Source organism: Pinus tabuliformis, chromosome X, assembly GCF_031772625.1.
Source record: "Pinus tabuliformis cultivar Carrire ecotype Pingquan chromosome X, CPIR1, whole genome shotgun sequence".
Taxonomy (NCBI): domain Eukaryota; kingdom Viridiplantae; phylum Streptophyta; class Pinopsida; order Pinales; family Pinaceae; genus Pinus; species Pinus tabuliformis.
The window spans coordinates 784,890,708-784,912,770 of record NC_142308.1 but is presented as its reverse complement, the minus strand read 5'-3'; the positions used below and the strand labels follow the sequence as shown (position 1 = coordinate 784,912,770).

At 38.8% G+C, this 22,063-nt stretch overlaps 1 protein-coding gene across 3 annotated transcripts in view; it reads left to right on the top strand.

The window, feature by feature from the left end:
* LOC149142190 (Protein phosphatase 2C family protein) overlaps positions 1 to 20,356 on the top strand; it is a 210,947-nt gene extending 190,591 nt beyond the window's left edge. For all 3 annotated transcript variants that reach the window (XM_089452878.1, XM_089452876.1, XM_089452877.1), the window contains 3 exons: positions 17,453 to 18,890; positions 19,024 to 19,288; positions 19,695 to 20,356. In XM_089452878.1, coding sequence (XP_089309004.1) covers positions 17,514 to 18,890; positions 19,024 to 19,288; positions 19,695 to 19,822 — 1,770 coding nt within the window. In that variant the 5' untranslated portion in view covers positions 17,453 to 17,513 and the 3' untranslated portion in view covers positions 19,823 to 20,356. The remainder of the gene's footprint in view (positions 1 to 17,452; positions 18,891 to 19,023; positions 19,289 to 19,694) is intronic.
* The last annotated feature ends 1,707 nt before the right edge of the window (positions 20,357 to 22,063 follow it).

Below are 22,063 nucleotides of genomic sequence, written 5' to 3'. Positions count from 1 at the left end.
TGTGTTTCGTTTAACCAACTAGTTTGTGCATGAGCTTATATCTATGCTGTTCAATACAATTCTATCAATTTATCATTAAATGAAAAATCCTTGATCTTATCTTGTGCAATTTTGAATATAATTTTTGTTGTTTAGCATGTCAGGTTATTGCTGAGTTTTTTTGTTGACTTGACTCTCCATTTTGGGTTGTGAGGTTGTTGTTGAGTTGGAATCATGTGTTGGATCATGTGATTTCAGTTGCATAATTCCTTTGGATGATGTATTGAACTGAAATGCATTGTGGATATAGATCAATTATGATGGGTTTCATGTTGTCACGTGCACACCTACAAGTGGAAATGATACACTTTGATGAACACTTCACTAAAATAAGAGGGGGCGGGGGTGAATCAGTTTAGCATTCTCATGGACATTAATATTTTTTTCTTCAAACTCATTCATTGAAACATTACATGAACAACTTAACTAATAATGACCAACATATTGAATATGTGAACAACAAGTAATAAGCAAACCAAACCATCACATAAACACATAATAACAACACACTTTGACACCAGATATATGTGGAAACCCATAAAGGGAGAAAGCCACGGTTTTATTATTGTTGTGATGCAAAGGCAAGCTCCTACTCCTTATTACATCTGATTTTCTGTAGGCCCCAACCTACAAGAGGCTGCTATCTCAATTTTCTGCAAGCTGCATATGCAAGGAAGCTCCAACTCCCATATGATTTATGTAGGCTACAACCCACAGGGGGCTCCTACCTCAACCAACTCCAACTGGATATTTATCAAACTTCAACTTGAAAGGAGACTACCATCCCTTTATGCAAATACAAAATAACAATGTGCGGATTTACCTAGTCATAAATGTCTCCCTCTTCATTTCTTCCTGTTCTTCCCTTCAAATCTGCATCACATCAGCTCCATATGTGTCAGGTAACTAATGCATAATGGTTCTATCTGTGCTCTCAAATGCTCCAACTCACCAACCTCAAAATGCCTTCAAAATCATATGTTTTATAAAGATAGTTTGTTTTTTGGCTATTTGTATCCCACATAGGAATATGAAGTGAATAGGCTCGACACTTTTGCCTTCCACTCATTCATTTCCAAACTCTTCATATCTTGAATATTAGAACACAAAAATAAATAATCTATCTAATATTAATTTCAGCCACATGCAATCAATAAATGCATCAACCTAATGCCAACATCAAATACCAATATTCATCATTAATGCATCACAACAATCTTTGCCTTTCACTGGGAGTCTTGCCTTTGCATCACAACAATTAAGCTTAATCAACAATTTCACATCATACATTCTTCAATATAGAAATCTTTGCAACATTATCTAAACATTTTAATGTATCACAACTCCTCCTCCTTCTTTTGCTCCTTTGCCTTCTTTTGCTGCTTGCTCCTTGTATTGTTGCTGCTCTTTTCCTTGCTGTTGCTCCTTGCATTGCTGCTACTTTACTGCTTGCTGCTAGTTTGCTGCTTGCTGCTCCTTGTATTTTTGCTGCTCCTTGCATTGCTGCTATTTTGTTGCTCCTTTGTTTGTTGCTCTTGTGCTGCTGCTTTGCTTGCTGTTCTTGTGCTGCTCCTTTGCTTGCTGTTCTTTATGCTGCTCCGTTGCTCCTTTGCCATCCATGACAATAATGCCAACAATCTCCTGCTTTGGCATTAATGGCAAAACGCTGATCCTCCCCCTTTCGTCTTGAGAAATGTCTTCCTTCCTCTGATTACCTCCCCCTTTGACATCAATGGCAAGGGGATTACAAATGTCGAGATGACTTAGTAGGGCTACTCCACTCCATATGGATTATTAGGGCTGTTCGAGATTAAATGAATGCTGCTCCCAATACTCTTCAGAAATCATTGCAAAATATTGTTGTGAGAACACTGTTAAATATTGCAAGAACACTGTTGAGAGAACACTTTGTAAGGAAAGCATGGCCTTATTGAATGAGTTGCGCCCATTCTCAATCAGATGCTGCTCCAATTATGCAATATTAATACCAGGCTGCCTGTTTTGAACTTTCTTATAGTGAACAAAGAGCCAGAATGTCTGCCATGAATAGCTCTAGCAGAGATAACCCTGTCATATCACATAACTAGACAAGCTTCAAATATAATAGAATTTTGAAATATTATTTCTGGTTTTGGAACTCCTTTCATTAAAAGAAGGCGCATATTCTCTGTGCAATCACGAGGGACTCATGGGTAAAAGTGATCATGCAAGATCATCAAAATCTTCATATTGTCATCAGTCTACTTCTGCTTCCATAGCCTTGCCATCATAACCTTTTGAAAAATCACATCAAGTACCATCAACTCTTGGTACATTTTCAGTCATTGCAGCATCAAAAGGTCCATCACAGAGTCTGCAGAATTTATTTGTTGTTGATGCTGCAAAAGGTGATCTAGCTAGCGATCTTTTCCACCTCCTCAATGTTGAAGAACCTTCAATAAGTAGTACTGGAACATTCTCTCAAGTAGATGATAAATTATGGGCAGCATTTCAATCCTCCGAAGCAACAAAGCTAGCTGAAGAAAAGGTCATGCAAGAGCCAGTGATAGCTAAGAACGATCTGATAGCAGGATTAGAGGATCTATTCAAGGCATCACCGTCCAATGCAACACCATAATTTTGAGACCCACAACTTAATAATAAGTTGACAACATTCACCTTTACCTTCCTGAGCTCTGGATATGCTTCATGGAGCTGTGGAGTTTCAATATGACGCTGCTGGTTCTTGACAAAATGTAAAATGTATGGACATTAAATAAATGGACATGGCAATTTGTCTCCACGAGCTTGAGCGCTGTCCCTCCAGTCACCAACCAGCATTAGATCGGATTGTATCTGACTGTTCACCACGCTGAGCACGCGTTTGACAAGTCGTTGTGCGTGCGTCCTCAGGTTTTCCTTCTGCAGAATAGACATACATATCGTTGTGTAACATTGGAGGAATCACTTATCACTGGAGGTTAATATGAGTAACATTGGAGCAAATATATAATAATGTATTGAACATATTCATTAATGATAACAATGCAGCCAATGAATACTGGAGCAAATATATAATTCAATAATGTATCGAAGTTTGCCAAATGTTGGAGCCAATATATATAACGTTGGCCATTCTGGTGAATAGAGGCTTAATGCAATGCTGGCCATTCCAACACAAGCATATAACGCTGGACATTAGAAGCTTAATATAATGCTGACCATTCGAATGCTGCTAGATTATGGTGGAGAACAATATATTGCTTTTGCCATATCAATATTGAAAGAAAGTGAGAATGTCAATACACATTATACCAATAAGCCATGATACATGTCAACTATAGCATAATCAAGAAGCTCCAACGATAATATAATCAAGAAGTCGCAGTTATATATCGCTTTCTGGAAAGTATGTTCCTTTTTGTTGCTTATTTCCTCTGTCCATAATATGTTATGGGAGTGCACGTCTATGATTTTCTAACGCTAATGTCATATATAAATGTTGTTGCCACTTTCTAAATACTGGGAAATATTGAAATGCCAAGTCTTTACCAACTTTATTAAAATGACACGCATAACTCCAACTTTATAAAAAAGGCACACATAACTCCAACTCCAACGCATAAAAGTGCAACTTCTCTGCAATTCTCCACTATCTCTACAACTCTTCATTGAATTTGCCATAAAGCGTCGAGGTCAATATGTATGTGAGAACGTCAACAACAGGTAGGCTAGCCATGTTCGTTTCCCTCCTTCCTCATTACCACGAACCACGTAACCTCTTAAAAACATTGAGCTTAAGCTCGCATGCCTTGGAAAGAAGCTAATATAAGGTGCAAGTAGGTGAATCAAAATATAAGATTATCGCGAAAACCACCCACTTCATAATTAAAAAAAGATAAGATTATCCGGAAAACCATCTACGTCACATAAATTCATTGATTGAATTTTCATAACTCCAACTCCCATATATATCACCACCAGTTAAGAAATCTTCGATAGATAGCTTCGATAGAACCTGCGCTGAAAACCCAGGTTGTGTCCACTCCTTGAGGAATATAGGCATCCCCAGAATTCGTTTTAAAGACCTCTGAATTTCATAAAGAATATTATCAAGTATTCTAGGTGTCAATGCTACTGTCAAAGGACTAATGAGAAGCCATGAACTGATACAGTGACTGAGGCTTCCACCTTCAACATACTTTCCGGAAATGTTGCCCTTCTTGGGAAACTGTCGTATATTCCAGATCGATCATAACGTTTGATTCTGGAATGATCATTTACACTATATCATTGCTCTGTCGCTGATTTCTTCTGACACTGGGAACGTTCTACTATCATATATTTGCGTATATGTCATTCAAAGTCGAATATGCAAAATGAAATATGTCATTGAGTGAACTATGATATTATAGTAGAGGGGTGCACAATATTTTCATTGGATGTAAATATATATATATATATATATATATATATATATATATATATATGTATCCGCTGGGCACATCATAAATTCTTGAGATCTGGCAACCAAAGCAAATGGATGAAGAGCGAACAATTACGGTCATTGGTGCAACCATGATTTTCATAACGTATATTGTCACACCTCCTAAGATCCTTGCATGATGGCTTTTAAGTCAGCTGACCGTTGCCTCACATTAACGGTTATGCCACACGACTTGTAATCCGAATTGGATCCATAGAAAGACTGTCGAGAACCATGACTGAATTAGGTCGAACAAATCTCTAAGGAAATCCAAAACAGTATCAAAAACACTCTGAACCAGTGGTAATGGCAGCTGACGTGGAACGACGAGGACCTCGGTCAAAGCGCGCTGACCGAGGCCCATGGAGACCGCGCAGGAGGCCAAAGTAGCCCCTGGGAGCCCCGGAATGGGAAAAGGACGAGGTTTTTGATGCCGCTAATCGTGCATTGCTAGGCGAACAGGGCCCTGAAGGGGGGAAGCCCGAGCACTCGATCACATCGGGAGCCAGGGAACTGTGGGCGGAAAAAGCAAAAAAGCGCTAATGTACAAAGGCGGGACCCGTACACTGGAAAACCGGCGGTATTGATCGGGGCGCCCTTAAACGGTAAGAGGTTTTGGATAGGAGCGGAGCAATTCCATACATCGATCGATGCGTGGCAGGCAGAGGTGAGAGAAAACCGCCGTTGATTGCGCGCTATCGGTCGAGCAAGTCAACCGCGCGAAACGTGCGTATGGCGTCGGATCTGGAGGGCCCAGATCGGATGGCTGAGATTGCACCGATGGAAAGAAGCGGAATCGATAGGGGATTAAGTCGCGTTCTAAAGAGATTTGGAATCCGTTTGACTGCCACGGTGGAGGAAGAATGCATCCACAACGTAAATGAAGAAACAAACCGACGAAGCATGCTGGTGCCATTTAGAGGAGGACAAGTGGCCACTCCCTGAGCGTTCATGATGACGCCGAACGCAGGGAACTCCAAGCGCAGTTGCAGAAGGTGAATCGGCACAGGCGGAAGAGGAACCGAACAGGCATAGGGATTGAATGGCTAAAGCCATGAACAGAGACAGTCGAATCTGTTAGAGTCAGATTGGAATAAGAATTTAGAAGAGTCCAAGCGATCGAGAGAGACAGTGAATAGTGAACCCTGAGAGGAGGACTAAACACAGAGAACAGTAAAGCGAAGCAGAAGAGACAGAGGGCCGAGCTGACCACAGGCAGCGTCGAGCACCAGAGAGCTTGAAGATTCAAGCCTTCCCATAGAGGAATCTGTCCGGATTGAGCATCACATTTGGCTCTTTCCATTGTAGACCAAGAGGTCACAGAGTTGGTAGGAAGAAGAAGAGTCTGTGTACTCCAAGTGGCTTGGGGAATCCAAGAACCATCCTGCCAAGCAAAATTTGCTTCAGGAGAACTCATATTGAGTCCCTATATTGTAATCTCTTTGCTGAAAGACACAATAAAACAAGGCCACCACTGAAGCTGGACTGGAGACGTAGCCCTGGAGAATAGGGTGAACTCCTTATTAAAATTGTTTGTGTCTTTGTGTTGCTTACTGTATTTCTCTGCTGTCTTTCCATTTTATTGTTTGTGTATTGGCAATCTGATTGATCCATTGTTTCAATAACACAGAACACACACCAGCACATGAGTCTGTAATACCTTAGTTTAATAAATCTTTAACTGATGTCACTCATAGGGTGAATATCAGATCAAGTGGTATCAGAGCTCAAGGTTGTAAGGTTAGACAAGCTTGTGTTGGTATAGTTGTGAATGCTCACAAGATCAAAGCTCAAATTAGGAGAAGGAGAGTTGGTGGAAACTAATCCTGAAATTGGAAGAGTCTATCCTCGAAAGACCATGTCAGAAGAAATTTCTATGGGGCTAGACCCTCAATTCATAGAGAGTTTCCTAGCTATAAAGTCTATTGTTGAAGAAATTTATAGAGACTTTAGAAAGCAAAAGGTGGAAGATGCATCAGGCTCTAAGCAAGAGAAAGAAGAAGATGAGTTTCACTTCCATGACAACTCCAAAGGAAAGGGGAAAGAGGAAAACTTTCTCACACCTCCTAATAGCCCTGTACATAATAAGAAAGCATCTTTGATTAAATTAGATGTTAAATTTGATTTGCCTATATATGATGGAGAGCTGAATGCTGAAAAATTAGACAATTGGATTAGACAAATTGATGTGTATTGCGGAGTACAGAACATAAACTCAGACAAGAGTAAGATTCATCTGGCAAGCCTACGCCTAGGAGGCACTGCCTTGGTTTGGTGGGAAGGTAGAACCCAAGCTGACATGAAAAGACATGGCAAGGCCATCTCTGTTTGGAGGAATTTGTTGTTGCAATCAAAAAGCAGTTCTATCCATTGGCCTATATGCAGCAGGCCATGATGAGTTGGCAAACTCTTCGGCAGTTAAAAGGGCAAAGTGTACAAGGGTATACTCAATAGTTCAGAAAGAGAGCATTGATGTTGGGTATCTCATTAGACTCACCAGAGACTCTTTTCAAGTACATTGGTGGTCTACACAGCTACATGAGGCATACCATCCTCATGTTTAATCCCACTAGTATAGATGAGGTATCTGTACAAGCTACTCATCTAGAGGCTAGAGGAAAGAATGGCAATCCAGAAGTTGGGGGACCATCCCAACCCACTGTAAGCAAGAGCAAGGAGAAAAGAAAACAGAAATGGAAGGCAAGGAAGGCTAACACTGCACAGAAAGCCAAAGCTTCATGCATTCACTGTAAAAAGGAGGGGTATGATGATGAGCATTGTTGGATTCTGCATCCAGAGGTGAGACCTAAGAAGTTCGAGGGCAAGAAGAAGAAGACAGCTGCAACTATTCAGAGAGATTTGGGGTCAGACTCGGGAGATGAAACAACCATAGCAGCCACAGGTATAAAAGGTAAGAATTCTGAAGCATCTACTAGTAATTCTGCTCAATCTGTTATTGATGAAGAAAATGAGAGAAAAAGACATGAGCTTTTCCATATTCGAGTTATTTCTAAAAATCAAAAGATTGATACTTTGTTTGATAGTGGCTCACAAGTAAATTTGATTTCTGAAACAATTGTAAAGAAATTGGGATTAGCAACTACATCTCACAAGAAACCATACCCATTAGGATGGTTGAATGATAAAGCACAACTAGAAGTGACTTGACAGTGCAAACTCAAGTTTTCTTTTGGGTCAGCATTTGTAGATGAGGTTGAGTTAGACATAATTCCTTTGGATATATGTGGAATTGTTTTAGGAAGTCCCTACTTGTATGATAGAAAGGCTATTTTCTATAGAGTTGAGAACAAGTATCTACTGGTTAAAGATGGAATCGAATACTTTGTAAGAGCTCATAAGCTCAAGAATAATTATACTCTCATAAACTCAGGACAGATGAAAAGAATGATTAATTCATGCAAACAATTCTTACTGATGGTTGTAAAGGAAAAGAAACTTGATAAAACCAATGTATTTGAGGGCTGTAATGCTGAACAACAAGCTGATATAGAAAAGGTTGTTTCAGAGTATGATGTCTTGTTTCAAGAACCTAAAGGTCTGCCACCCAAAAAGGGAATAGTACATGATATTATTTTGCAGCAAGATGTTCCATTGCCTAACATTGGGATGTACAGGTTGTCTGCTTTAGAGAATGCTGAAATCAAGAAGCAGGTGCAGGAGTTGCTCGAGAAGGGCTTCATCAGGCCTAGCACATCACCATGTGGGTCACCAATCGTTTTGGTGAGAAAGAAAGATGGCTCGTGGAGAATGTGCATTGACTATCGAGCACTGAATAAGATAACAATAAAAAATTGTTATCCCCTTCCTCGCATATATGATCTTTTAGATCAATTAAAAGAAGCTATTTATTTCACTAAGCTGGATTTGCACAGTGGATACCATCAGGTCAGAGTTGCAAAGCAAGATGCATGGAAGACTGCTTTCAAAACAAAGCAAAGATTCTATGAATGGCTGGTTATGCCTTTTGGCTTAACTAATGCTCTTGCTACTTTAATGAGATTAATGAATGATGTACTCAGACCTTTTCTTTATGATTTTGTTATTGTGTATCTGGATGACATTCTGATTTTTAGTAAAACGTGGGAAGAACATTTAAAGCATGTTAAGTAGACATTAGATGTTTTGAAAAGAGAAAAGCTTTATGTTAAACTCTCAAAATGTGAATTTGGCAAAACATCTCTAAACTACTTGGGTCATATAGTAAGGGGAGGTGAATTGAAAATAGATCCCTCTAAAGTGGCAATCATTGTGAATTGGCCTAAACCCAGGTCTGCTACAGAAGTGAGAAGCTTCCTAGGAGTAGGACAATATTGGAGGAAGTTCGTTTCTAACTTCTCCTCGATTGCAGCTCCCTTACATGCTTTAATAGGATTGAATAAGGTGTTTTAGTGGGGAGGCAAACATCAGAAAGCCTTCGACACCTTGAAAGAGAAAATTAGTACAACACCTGTACTAGCACTGCCAAATTTTCAAAGACCATTTGAGATCCAAACTGAAGCCAGTGACTATGCCATGGGAGCAGTGTTGACATAGCACGACAAACCCATATGCTATCCTTCTGAGATTTTTAATCCTGCAGTAGTTAACTATCCTACATATGATAAATAATTGTATGCATTAGTTCAGAGTGTGAAAAAGTGGAAACATTATCTAATGGGCAAGGAGACAGTAATACATAGTGATCATCAACGACTTCAATATCTACACTCCCAAACTAAGTTGCAACAATCAAGAAACTACAGATGGATGGGTTTTCTACAACAGTTTCACTTATTTATCAGATATAAAAAGGGCATACATAACAAGGTTGCAGACATGTTATCTAGACCCATTATAAATGCATCCACCATGCTTGAGCATAATTTTGTGCTACATGAAAGCTACATAGAACAATATGCTCAGGATATGGATTTTAAAGATGTATATGCAACTTTGAGTCAAGGCAAAAGAGTAGAAGAATTGGACTATCATATAAAGGACCGACTCTTATACCATTGTAGGAAACTCTGCATTCCACAAACTGAGAGGATAAAGATAATTAGGGAAGCACATACTTCTCTGATATTAGGTCACTTTGGAGTAGGCAAACAGTTGCATAGCTGCAAAGATTCTGTTATTGGCCGAAAATGAATGAGACAGTTTCTAGATATGTAAGAGGTGTGCCATGTGTGCTAAAAGCAAGCCCAACAATAGAAAACTAGGCTTGTACACTCCATTGCCAGTTCCTTCTCACCCTTGGGAAAGTGTTTCCATGGATTTTGTTGGAGGACTGCCTAAATCTAGGAAAGGTCATGATTATCTATATGTTGTTGTGGATAGGTTCAGCAAAATGTGTATTTTGATACCTTGTAGTAAATAGATCACAGCTGAACAAACTGCAAAATTGTTCTTTGAACATGTATGGGTTCATTTTGGATTACCCACTTCCATTGTATCTGATCGAGACACTCGATTTGTGGGGAAGTTTTGGTCTAGTCTGTGGGAACTGATGGACACCAAGTTAAAGAAAAGCACAACTTTTCATCCACAAATAGATGGCTAGACAGAAGTAGTAAACAGGACCATGATCCAGTTACTAAGAGGTTATTGCAATAAACATCCTAAGCTTTGGGATGAACACTTGTGTTATGTGCAGCATGCTTACAACAGAGCTAAACACTCTTCTACATAGAGATCTCCTTTTGAGACCTGCTTTGGTTTCACACCAAGGTATCCTTTGGATTTTGTCTTTGGTAAAGATACCATGGTTGATGGACATAGTGATGTGGACAAGGCAACTAGGTTCATTGAACAGATCCAGGAGATCCACCAGGCAGTACAGGAACAACTGGAAAAGAGCCAGGCCAAGTACAACGCTAGGCATGATAAGCATCGGATGGAGCATAGTTTTCAAGTTGGAGACCAAGTCTGGCTGTATATCAGCAAGGACAGGATGCAAGGTGAAGTTAAAAAGCTAAAGCCTATCAGGTATGGACCTTTTAGGATACTTGAGAAAATTGGTGAAAATGATTTTCGCCTTGATCTTCCAGCTTAACATGCACATCTACTCAGTCGTAAATGCAGATTGTTTGAGATTGTTTGAACCTTCAATGATTGAGGACCCTGAAGAGCAAAGTCCCTGAAGAGCAAAGTCAACTTCCTTCTATTGATGACTTGCTACCTGAATACCTCAATGAGTTGCAGGAAGACACAGTGCTGGACAGGAAGGTGAGGACAATGCACAGGGGAGAAGTTGAATACCTTAGGATTGGGTTCAAAGGTTCAAAGCCGAGCAACGCAAAGTGGATTGAGATTGGACAAGTGAAGAAACAATATCCTCACTTAGTCGATGCTTGAAAACCAACTTTTGGTGGTCCAAAAGCTTTTCAGTAGGGAGGCCGTGATCCGAAAAAGACTGTCGATAACCATGACTGAATCAGGTCGTACAAATCTCTAAGGAAATCCAAAACAATATCAAAAACACCCTGAACCAGTGGCAATGGAAGCCGATGTGGAATGACGAGGACCTCGGTTAAAGTGCGCTGACCGAGGCCCATGGAGACCGCGCAAGAGGCCAAAGTAGCCCCTAAGAGCCTCGGAATGGGAAAAGGACGAGGTTTTTGATGAGCGATTAGCGCTTAGGTGAACAGGGCCCTGAAGGGGGGAAGCTCGAGCACTCGGTCACATCGGGAGCTAGGAAACCGCGGGCGGAAAAAGAGAAAAAGCGCTAACGTACAAAGGTGGGACCCGCGCACTGGAAAACCAGTGGTATTGATCGGGGTGCCCTCAAACGGTAAGAGGTTTTGGATAGGAGCAGAGCGATTCCATACATCGATCGACGCGTGGCAGGTGGAGGTGAGAGAAAACTGCCGTTGATAGCGCGCTATCGGTCGAGCAATTCAACGGCGTGAAATGTGCGTATGGCGTCGGATCTGGAGGGCCCAGATCGGACGGCTGAGATTGCACCTGATGGAAAGAAGCGGAATCGACAGGGGATTAAGCCGCGTTTTAAAGTGATTTGGAATCCGTTTGACTGCCACGGTGGAGGAAGAACGCATCCATGACGTAACTGAAGAAACGAACCGACGAAGCATGCTGGCCCCATTTAGAGGAGGACAAGTGGTCATTCCTTGAGCGTTCATGATGACACCGAACGCAGGGAACTCCAAGCGCAACTGCACAAGGTGAAGCGACACAGGCATAAGAGGAACCGAACAGGCATAGGGATCGAATGGCTAAAGCCATGAACAGAGACAGTCGAATTAGTTAGAGTCAGATTGGAATCAGAATTTAGAAGAGTCCAAGCGACCGAGAGAGACAGTGAACAGTGTACCCTGAGAGGAGGACTGAACACAGAGAACAGTAAAGCGAAGCAGAAGAGACAGAGGGCCGAGCTGACCACAGGTAGCGTCGAGCACCAGAGAGCTTAAAGATTCAAGCCTTCCCATAGAAGAATCTGTCCAGACTAAGCATCACATTTGGTTCTTTCCACTGTAGACCAAGAGGTCACAGAGCTGGTAGGAAGAAGAAGAGTTTGTGTACTCCAAGTGGCTTGGGGAATCCAAGAACCACCCTGCCAAACAAAATCTGCTTCAGGAGAACTCATATTGAGTCCCTGTATTGTAATCTCTCTGCTGAAAGACACAATAAAACAAGGCCACCACTGAAGCTGGACCGGAGACGTAGCCCTGGAGAATAGGGTGAACTCCTTATTAAAATTGTTTGTGTCTGTGTTGTTTACTGTATTTCTCTGCTGTCTTTGCATTTTATTGTCTGTGTATTGGCAATCTGATCGATCCATTGTTTCAATAACACAGAACACACACCAGCACATAAGTCTGTAATACCTTAGTTTAATAAATCTTTAACTGATGTCACTCATAGGGTGAATATCAGATCAACTTCCAACACTGTGTCATCGCTGCCACTGTGTCTTTATTAATGTTCTCCCTGTCTACTTTATCCATAACGTAACCAGATTCTCCTTTCTTTGTCAATGTATAATGTTGGTACTGGAATGTTCGACTCCTATCATTGTCAGTCTTGCCATCAATATATATATATATATATCTATATATATATATATATATATATATATAATGCAAATCTGTTCACTAAGATATATCATTCCCATGACCATATCTATTCACAGGTGCCAGAATGCTCTTACGACTAGATCCAAGGTAGGCACTAGATTATGTAATTGTTATGGATTCGTTGGTCTGCAATCTGTCACTGTACAGCGCTGCTCTGCATGGTCATGAGCTGGAGGTAACACACTCTGTCACTGCCCAGCTAAAGATGTGCCATAGATTCGTGCTCCTTTGATATAGAGTAGGATTGATAAGCTACTCCAAATATATTCTCAGCTCTGTCACAAGGTTGGAATACAAGGTTATTCCAACAATGCCCAAAAAACCTTCCTTCAATCAGTGCCCAAACCTGTCAATGAAGAGACACAAGTACAATTTTGATCCAAAGAATGCCCAATATACTGCTCTTAATGCCATAGGTTCAAATTGTTACTTCTTTATCTAAAGGTTACAAAGTTTGAATTCCAAGCCCAACATAAGGCCGAAGTGAAGATCTAAAAATCCATAGTGAGGCCAAATTTACAGTGCCGAATTAGAGATCCGAATTCAGTTGTAGGCCGAGTTACAAAGAAAAAAAAACTTTAGGCCGAAGATTGTAGGTACAGGGGCAGAGAATTTTCAATTGTATCTTTTGTTTTTTTAGACAGTCTGCCTATATCTTTTATCTTTTTATTCCCACGAATGGTTCTCCTTCAGCGAGTGTCCTTAATTAGTATTTATATTTGGAGTGAACATGTTCTATATATTCATTCTGCATTTTCTCTGTCTTATGTCTTTTGGGGTGGAATCTACTTAAGAATATGACCATAGTTGTATATTTATACAATTTTCTAGCTCATGAAATGTCATGATTTTTTAAGAGGAAGTCGACCTCAAGTAGCCAACCTATTGTGTTGAACCTGAATCTGCATTTAAATGATGACAATTATTTTTGAAATGAGAGTGTTTCTTTTCAGGTGGCACGAAATCATTTGTGGACTCCATTTTCTCATGATCATGCCCATACTCATCCTCTATTTCTGATATTTAAAAAAAATTCAAAAATGTAGAAACATGTATCCATGGCCTTCTTTACTTTGGATTACAACGTTTCAATCTACCCCTTATTCATTTCATGCTGCAATTCGTTGGTTGATTCCTAAAGTATCTCAATTGACGTGCATGCCATGTATCTATTGTGAACTTCTTCATCGCATCTTATGTCAACAACATTAAAACCATTTTTAAGTTTTAGGGTTTTGTCTTGATTCTCCATTTTTATTTGCAGCATTTGGCATGAATGCAGTTATTCAATTGTTGAATGAATTGATGTTGTAGAAGCCCCATTTTTCTTTTGCAGATTTTGCGGAAGCCTTAAAAAAAAAACTCTTGTTATCTTTCAGTTTTTCTTCAGATTGCTTCACATATTTCTTACTATTTCAGGTTCTCAAAGAGGTGACATATTCCCTTTTGTAACTTGCTTCTTTCCAATATTTTATTCAATATATTTTCCTCAGTATAGATGTATTTCACACCTACATATTCAAGGCTTCATTGTCAATAATGGAGCTTCTCTCCCCCTCAGGTGCTACTAGTTCAACATTGACAGATTCTTCTTTTCTTTCTTGAGTAACTCCCCCTGAGACCAAGCTAGGTCACTGGTTGTTCTTTATTCTTTCTCTTCCACACTTTAGTAGGTTGTATTCTCTTATTTGCATTTCTTTCATTGTTTGATCTGCTTGGAATTGCTTCCATCTTCTGTTTAGTGCTCGTTAGAATATATGGCAGCTTACAATCCTTTGATTTGTGGCCAAGATTATTACACACAAAACATCTTGTGTGGCCAAGAAATAGAGAAAATGATGTGTTTCTTTTTTCTTTCATGTTTTTCTTCATATACACTTTGCATTCAAACGCCTTATGTCCAAATTCATGACACATATAACAATAACCATAGAAAGAGTTTATGTACCTGGTGGTTGATGTTCTCCTTTGATTGCTTGTTGGATAGCACCTTCTTGTTTGTTGCATGTTTTGCTGAATAGTCTTGATCTTCTTGTTCTTACAATTTGTTGCTATGTGTCCAGGTTCATGGCAATGGAAGCATGAGATATGTTCTCTTCTTTGAATTCTTGCAGGCTTCTTAACCTCATATCTAGGAGTAGATTGCATTTTCTTCATACCTTCCATTTTGATTCTACTGCTTGTATTTGTTTATTTCTTTTCCAATCATGTTGTTGCTAGCTTCTTCTCCTATAGGTCTTTTCAGAACTTCATTATCCTTTAAGGTTGCCTTTGAGCTACTTCTCTCATATTCTGAGTCCTTCATGGATTCAATCTCCTCTTCAAGCTTTCTACACAGAGTTTTCTTTTCATCCAAATCACTTCTAGCTGTAATAATCTCAGACTCTAATCTTTTACATTGTACCTTTTTCTCCTTTCGCTGGTTATTCATCATCCCTTTTCTTCTCCCTGCTTTTTCAAGCTGTGCCTTCAAACTCATAATTTCTTCCTTGTACTTATTCTCTCTCATCACATATTTGCACCAGTTTCTTTATATCTTTGTTTTCATTTTTCAATCTATCTATTTCAATCAAGGCTACGTCAAGCTTGGCTCATTCTTCAACTGTCTTTTCATCATGGCAATCAGATCCATTCGCACTAGCAGAGAGCTCATTTGACTGAATGTTTTCCTTTTGACGGGAATTTTTCTTTTTCCTCTTTATATTCTCCTTCTTGATAGTGCAGCTACTAGTGTCTCCTTCATGCATGAGATGCAATCTATCTCATATTTCTTTCGTAGATTTTAAGTCTATTACTTTATCAAGATCCCTATTATGGAGATTGTTAAATATAACACATTTCGCCTTAGCATTCCACCGCTGTTCTTGCGCAGAGAGAGAGTCTTTAGAGTAGCCATCACATGCTAGTTTCCATACACCAGGTCCATAAGCTATCAATTCGGTTTTAACCTTATCTCTCCTCTCATGAAAGTTTGCTGCACTCAACAGAGGTATACTTTGATAGTCCATGACTCAATCAGATCTACCTTCAAGCTGTTAGTCTTATACAGAAGGAACCGGGCTCTGATACAAATTGATGAACACTTGACTAGACTGAGGGGGGGGGGGTGAATCAGTTTAGCGTACTCATGGACATTAATATTCTTTTCTTCAAACTCATTCATTGAAACATTACATGAAGAAGTTAACAAATAATGACCAACATATTGAATATGTGAACAACAAATAATAAGCAAACCAAACCATCCAATAAACACATAATAACAACACACATTGACATCAGATATATGTGGAAACGCATAAAGGGAGAAAACCACGGTTTTATTATTGTTGTGATGCAAAGGCAAGCTCCTACTCTTTATTACATCTGATTTTCTGCAAGCTGCAACATGCAAGGAAGTTCGTACTCCCATATGATTTCTGTAGGCTACAACCCACAGGAGGCTCCTACCTCAACCAACTCCAACTGGATATTTATCAGCTTCAATTTGAAAGGAGACTACCATCCCCTTATGCAAATACAGAATAACAATGTGCTGATTTACCTAGTCATAAATTTTGTATGTCTCCTCTTCATTTCTTCTTGTTCTTCCCTTCAAATCTGCATCACATCAGCTCCATATGTGTCAGGTAACTAATGCATAATGGTTATATCAGCTCTCTCACATTCTCCCATTCACCAACCTCAAAATGCCTTCAAAATCATATGTTTTATACAGAGTATTTTTTTGGCTGTTTGTATCCCACTTAGGAATATGAAGTGAATAGGCTTGACTCTTTGCCTTCCACTCATTCGTTTCCAAACTCTTCATATTTTGAATATTAGAACACAAATAAATAATCCATCCAATATTAAATTCAGCCATATGCAATCACTAAATGCATCAACCTAATGCCAGCATCAAATACCAATAATCGTCATTAATGCATCACAACAATCTTTGCCTTTGCCTTGGAATCTTGTCTTTGCATCACAACGGTTAAGTTTAATCAACAATTTCACATCATGCATTCTTCAATATAGAAATCTCTGCAACATTATCAAAACATTTTAATGTATCACAACTACTTCTTTTGCTCCTTTGCCTTCTTTTGCTGCTTGCTGCTCCTTGTATTGTTTCTGGTCTTTGCCTTGCTGCTTCTCCTTGTATTGTTGCTGCCCCTTGCCTTGCTGCTGCTCCCTGCATTGCTGCTACTTTGTTGCTGTTTTGCTTGCTGTTCTTTGTGCTGCTCCGTTGCTGCTTTGCCATCAATGACAATAATGCCAACACACTTGGTGTGTGTGCATATTTTCTGTGATTGAATGAGGTATTGACCTGGTTTTTGTATTTACTGTTCTGCATTACCTTGGGAATTAATGAGAAATTCAATCAAGACTTATGGGAGGATTTTTGCACTTGTGCACAAATTTTATACTTTTCTTGCTCCCCGCACAAGGGGCTTTGAGGTATGTAGGGTAGTCATCGTGTGCCTATTGCTACATGATGAGGGTGGAGTCATATGGGAGATACTAGTCTAGGAATTACCCCATAGTGGTAAAGTATGAATATATGATGGTGACCTTTGGAGTAAAGTCCCCTCTAGCAGGTTTGCAAGTTGACAATAAGAAATAGATTTTCTAGAGAAGAGGGCTCCCTTTTGATAGTAAATATGTAGGGTTCTGCCTAACATATTCAAACTTCTTGTCTGGTATTTTATCAGTTTCAATAGTTGTTGATTTTCTGACAGAAGTGAGATGTGCTACCTACAATAGTTTTCTTGTTGTTCGTGTGTTACTTTTAGAGTATACTTTTGCAAAAATTAGTCAAATCTCTTTTAATGTTAACTCATTCTTTTTCTGAATGTTTTTTCAGCATTTTACAAAATACTTTCTTGGATTATTGCTGATTCAAGCCAACTTGAGTTGATCTAAAAATGGGAGCAAAATTATCTGTTGAAACAAATGTCAAAGTATATGCTCCCAAGGAACATAAAAGTCTATGTGATTCTTTGCCACAGGATCCACAGGATATGCCAGAAGTGGATAGAAAAACTGAAACTGAACTTAGTGTTAGCTTCGGCTACCAGTGCAATGAGAAACAAATTAGTGTCTGTAGGCCTTCACATGAAGTTGAAGTCTCTGCTGACATAGAATTTAATGATTCAAATTGCCACAACAGGAGCAGTTCGTTTTCTTGCTTGTCTGGTGCTGCCCTTGGTGCGAATGCAACATTAGCCAATACCAGAATTTGTAATGGGTTGATTGGGGAGGAAATATTGCCAGGTTTAGATTCTCCTAGATCATTTAGGAGACTAGCATCTTCTCCCTCACTGTCAAGGTTAGAATTTTCATCATCTTCTCCCTCATTGTCAAGGTTAGAATTTTCATCATCTTCTTCTCAAAACAGTATTTCCACAATGAGTGGCAGCTTATCTAGCCAGCATGACATGCTTGAGGGCGAGAAAAGTATGTTGGCATCTATGAGTGCTCCTACTAGAATAGAGACTTCAAGTTTTCTGAATGCTACTGATGTCCAAATGGCTGGTGGAGCTGCTGGAGAAGACCGTGTTCAAGCTGTATGCTCAGAGGAGAATGGATGGCTATTTTGTGGTGTGTATGATGGATTTAACGGTCGTGACGCAGCAGATTTTTTGGCTGGAACCCTATATGAAACCATTGGATTTTATTTGCATTTACTAGAGTGGCGTGTGAAACAGAAAGAAGCTTGCAATGCAGATATATTAGGTGTGACACACCTTCCTGAGCAGTCACCTAAAGGCAAGGATACCAGAGAATACATTTCAACAAATTTAATTGACGTTAAGGATAATGAGATTTTGGGAAGTACGATGCAAGAAACTTCATCTGAGTCATTTAGTAAAGGGGCTGCTAACTCTTTGAAACTTTCAACTGAGTCATTTAGTGAAGGAGTTACTAAATGTCTGCAACTTGCTCTTGCTCAAGCTGAAAGTGACTTTATGTATATGGTGGAACAAGAGATGGAAGACCGTCCTGATTTAGTGACAGTTGGATCTTGTGTTTTGGTGGTGCTTCTGCATGGTCAGGATCTTTACACACTAAACTTAGGGGACAGCAGAGCTGTTTTGGCAACAAGTGACCATTCCACCAATAATAGTGATAATGAGTGTTTGAAATCTGTACAACTTACAGAAAGTCACACTGTTGATGATGAGACAGAAAAACGACAGCTTCTGAATGAACATCCTGATGATCCCTTAATAATTGTTGGGGGAAGAGTAAAAGGCAAATTGAAGTTAACTCGTGCTTTTGGAGTTGGTTATCTGAAGAAGGTAAGATTCTGGCATAGTGTATTCCTTGAGTGTGTCTTTTATCTAATAATAGGTCTATGCATTTCATTAGGATGTTCTGAACTTTTTGATCTGGTGGAAAATGACAAATTATGTTTGTGTGGTTTTGCTACAGAAAAAAATGAATGATGTCCTGATGGGGATTCTAAGAGTTCGTAATTTATCTAGTCCCCCGTATATTCGCACCCAGCCATCTGTGAACATTCACAGAGTCTCAGAATATGATCGATTTGTTGTAGTTGGCAGTGATGGTTTGTTTGATTTTTTCAGCAACGATGAAGTCATAAAACTTGTCGATTCATTCATCCTGGACAACCCTAGTGGTGATCCAGCCAAGTACATATTAGAACAGCTCATGATAAGAGCCGCAGAAAATGCAGGTACACTCATGAACTTTTTTACTTTTCCTATTTGAGAAAACTGGGTAAGCCTCACTGTATATTCTCAGATCCTTATTTATACTGTATTTTCATCAATTAAAGCCCTTTTCATGTGTAGCACCATTTTACAGCAAATAGTATGATAGTAAATCAATAGTGTTGGCTTGGTTTCGGTGTTATATCAGAAGCAATTCAATCACCTTGTGCTCATGATTCCATTCTGCAGAGTGGTATCTCCTGTATGAACCGTGTAGGCCCAAACACCAGGGTTGATATATGGGGAAACTTGGAACCTAGGCCTTTATTATCATAGGGAGCTCAAACTTTCTTCAGTTAACATTTAATTTTCAGTGCACAAGCACATAATATTTCTTTTTTACCCTGATCTCTGGCTGGTCTCTTTCAGGTATGAGCATGGAGAAGTTGATAAGTATTCCTGTCGGCAGAAGGAGAAAGTATCATGATGATGTAACTGTAATAATTATTCTGCTGGGGAAGAATAATTGGACATCAACAGCATCAACTTCATTGTAATAGATACAATTTCATTAACTATAATTTTCATTTTAAGCCCTTCAAAATTCAAGCTAGCTCACTTCTTATTGTTTTTCGAGAGAGTGTTTTCTTGGCTCGAGTATGTATTGCAGTAGAAACTGCTGGAAATTGGTGAAGTATATCTATAACACCTTGTTGTATCACAATAGCTCATGCAGCTCGCTAAACAACTTGATGCAGTCATCTGCAATATGTGTCTACTTTTATATGTACACTAAGTTCATGTGATTTGCCTCACAATAGGTGTTCTATGAGTTCTTGAGTTAGAGATTTTGCTAATGGTTGAACCTTGACCGCTTTGTTTGACTCCATAACATTGGTATTGAAACAAGTTGAGAATAATGCAGAAGAAGCCACAAAATATATCTATTTTGGCTGAAGGAGAAAGTATCATGATGATGTAACTGTAATAATTATTCTGCCGTCGAAGAATAATTGTACTTCAACAGCATCAAATTTCATTGTAATAGTTACAATTTCATTAGCTATAAATTTTCATTTTTAGCCCTTCAAAATTCAAGCTAGCTCACTTCTTAATTTTTGGAGAGAAGGTTTTCTTGGCTCAAGTATGTATTGTAGTATTAACTGCTGGGAATTGGTGAAGTATATCTATAACAACTCGTTGTATCACAGTAGCCCATGCAGCTCCCTAAACAACTCGATGCATTTATATGCAATATGTATCTATTTTTATATGACACTGAGTTCAATGTGATATTGCCTCAGAACAGGTGTTCTATGAGTTCTTTTGCTAATGGTTGAATCTTGACCGCTTTGTTTGATTCCATAACATTGGTATTGAAACAAGTTGAGACTAATGAAGACTAAATAATGCATACAAAGGAAAATTATAACTTAAAAATTGCTAGACAATTTAGAAAAAAGTCAAGCAATGCACCTAAAATCATTATGAATCTTTTAATTAATAAGTCCCTGTTAAAAGCAGTGTACTACAGTCTTTAAAGAACTAAAAGAACCTGCAAATGAAAGAATCCTTTTTCAAAATTTATGTTGATGTAGGATTAATTTGTCTAAATTCGGATATTATTTGCTGCAAAATATTCTGTTGTAAGTTTGCCTTTTAAGAGTGAGAATTTGGGGGATAGGATCTCAAGTTTGTGTCCTGGTTTTTCGTTGTCCATGAGATCAATCTATAACGGCCTTGCATGTTTTTGAGATCCTTTTTTATCAGGGTTATTTTTCCCATCATCCGGTCTTGGATTACAATTTTACAGATTCTGCTATTCTATCACAATGCTGTATACAAACATGTTGGTTACAGCATCATATTAATTTCAGGGGCACATTGTGAATGTTAATTCTCTCCACCCATTATTTTTGTTTTATAACATTGAAGCATGAAAATAATACACAATTCTCTCAAAGAAAACGTGTAAATGTGACTTGAACATGGGGATACAAGAAAGGATAACAATTCCATTGAGAAAGTAGTATTGATATGTCATCATTATTAGCCAAGTTTCATGCTGTTGTTTATTTTATTTGAACAGAAAGATAATGGCATGTCAAATAGCATGACTAATACTTATTTCTTCATTTTGCTTTTTAAATCTAAAAATGCTAACAAGATCAAGCTTGATAATTTTGGTAAAAATCCTTAGAAAAGGCCTTGGTGATTAAAAAAAATGGAAATGTTTAAAGTCTCTAGCAAGTCTGGCTTTCAGAGTACACTTCTACCTAAAAATGACCAAAAATGCTCATAATTATCTTGACTGATATTTAAAAAGAGATTTCTATTTATTTATTTGTGCAATCTTGTACAATGAGGATTATTTGACATTGATTAATTCTTTCAATATTCTAAAATGTGCAAATGATGTATTGGTTCATTGATGAGGTTAATGAAGTATTAATCTATCCATTAGGAGAGTAGACTGTCCCATCTGAATGGTGTGAGTTTTAAAGGGTTGAGAAGCAAGTACAAGTCCCAAATGATTTTTGTAAAAAAATATCCTTTAAGTTGACACCTAAGTTGAGGGAAGTTTTCTCTGTTTCAACCCTCAATGCTTATTTTGCAAAACACTTCTAACAAATGTAACACTCCGAAGTGGGTCATTCGGGAAACTTGTACCATTGTTAAATCTAGGATGGTGGAAAAATTAGTTTAGGTTGCGTTACCCACCTTTTGTGGGTAAACCCTAGGAGAAATCTTTCTCTTATTCATCTCTTCCAGTTGGTGCCTGACAACCACTTTGTAGC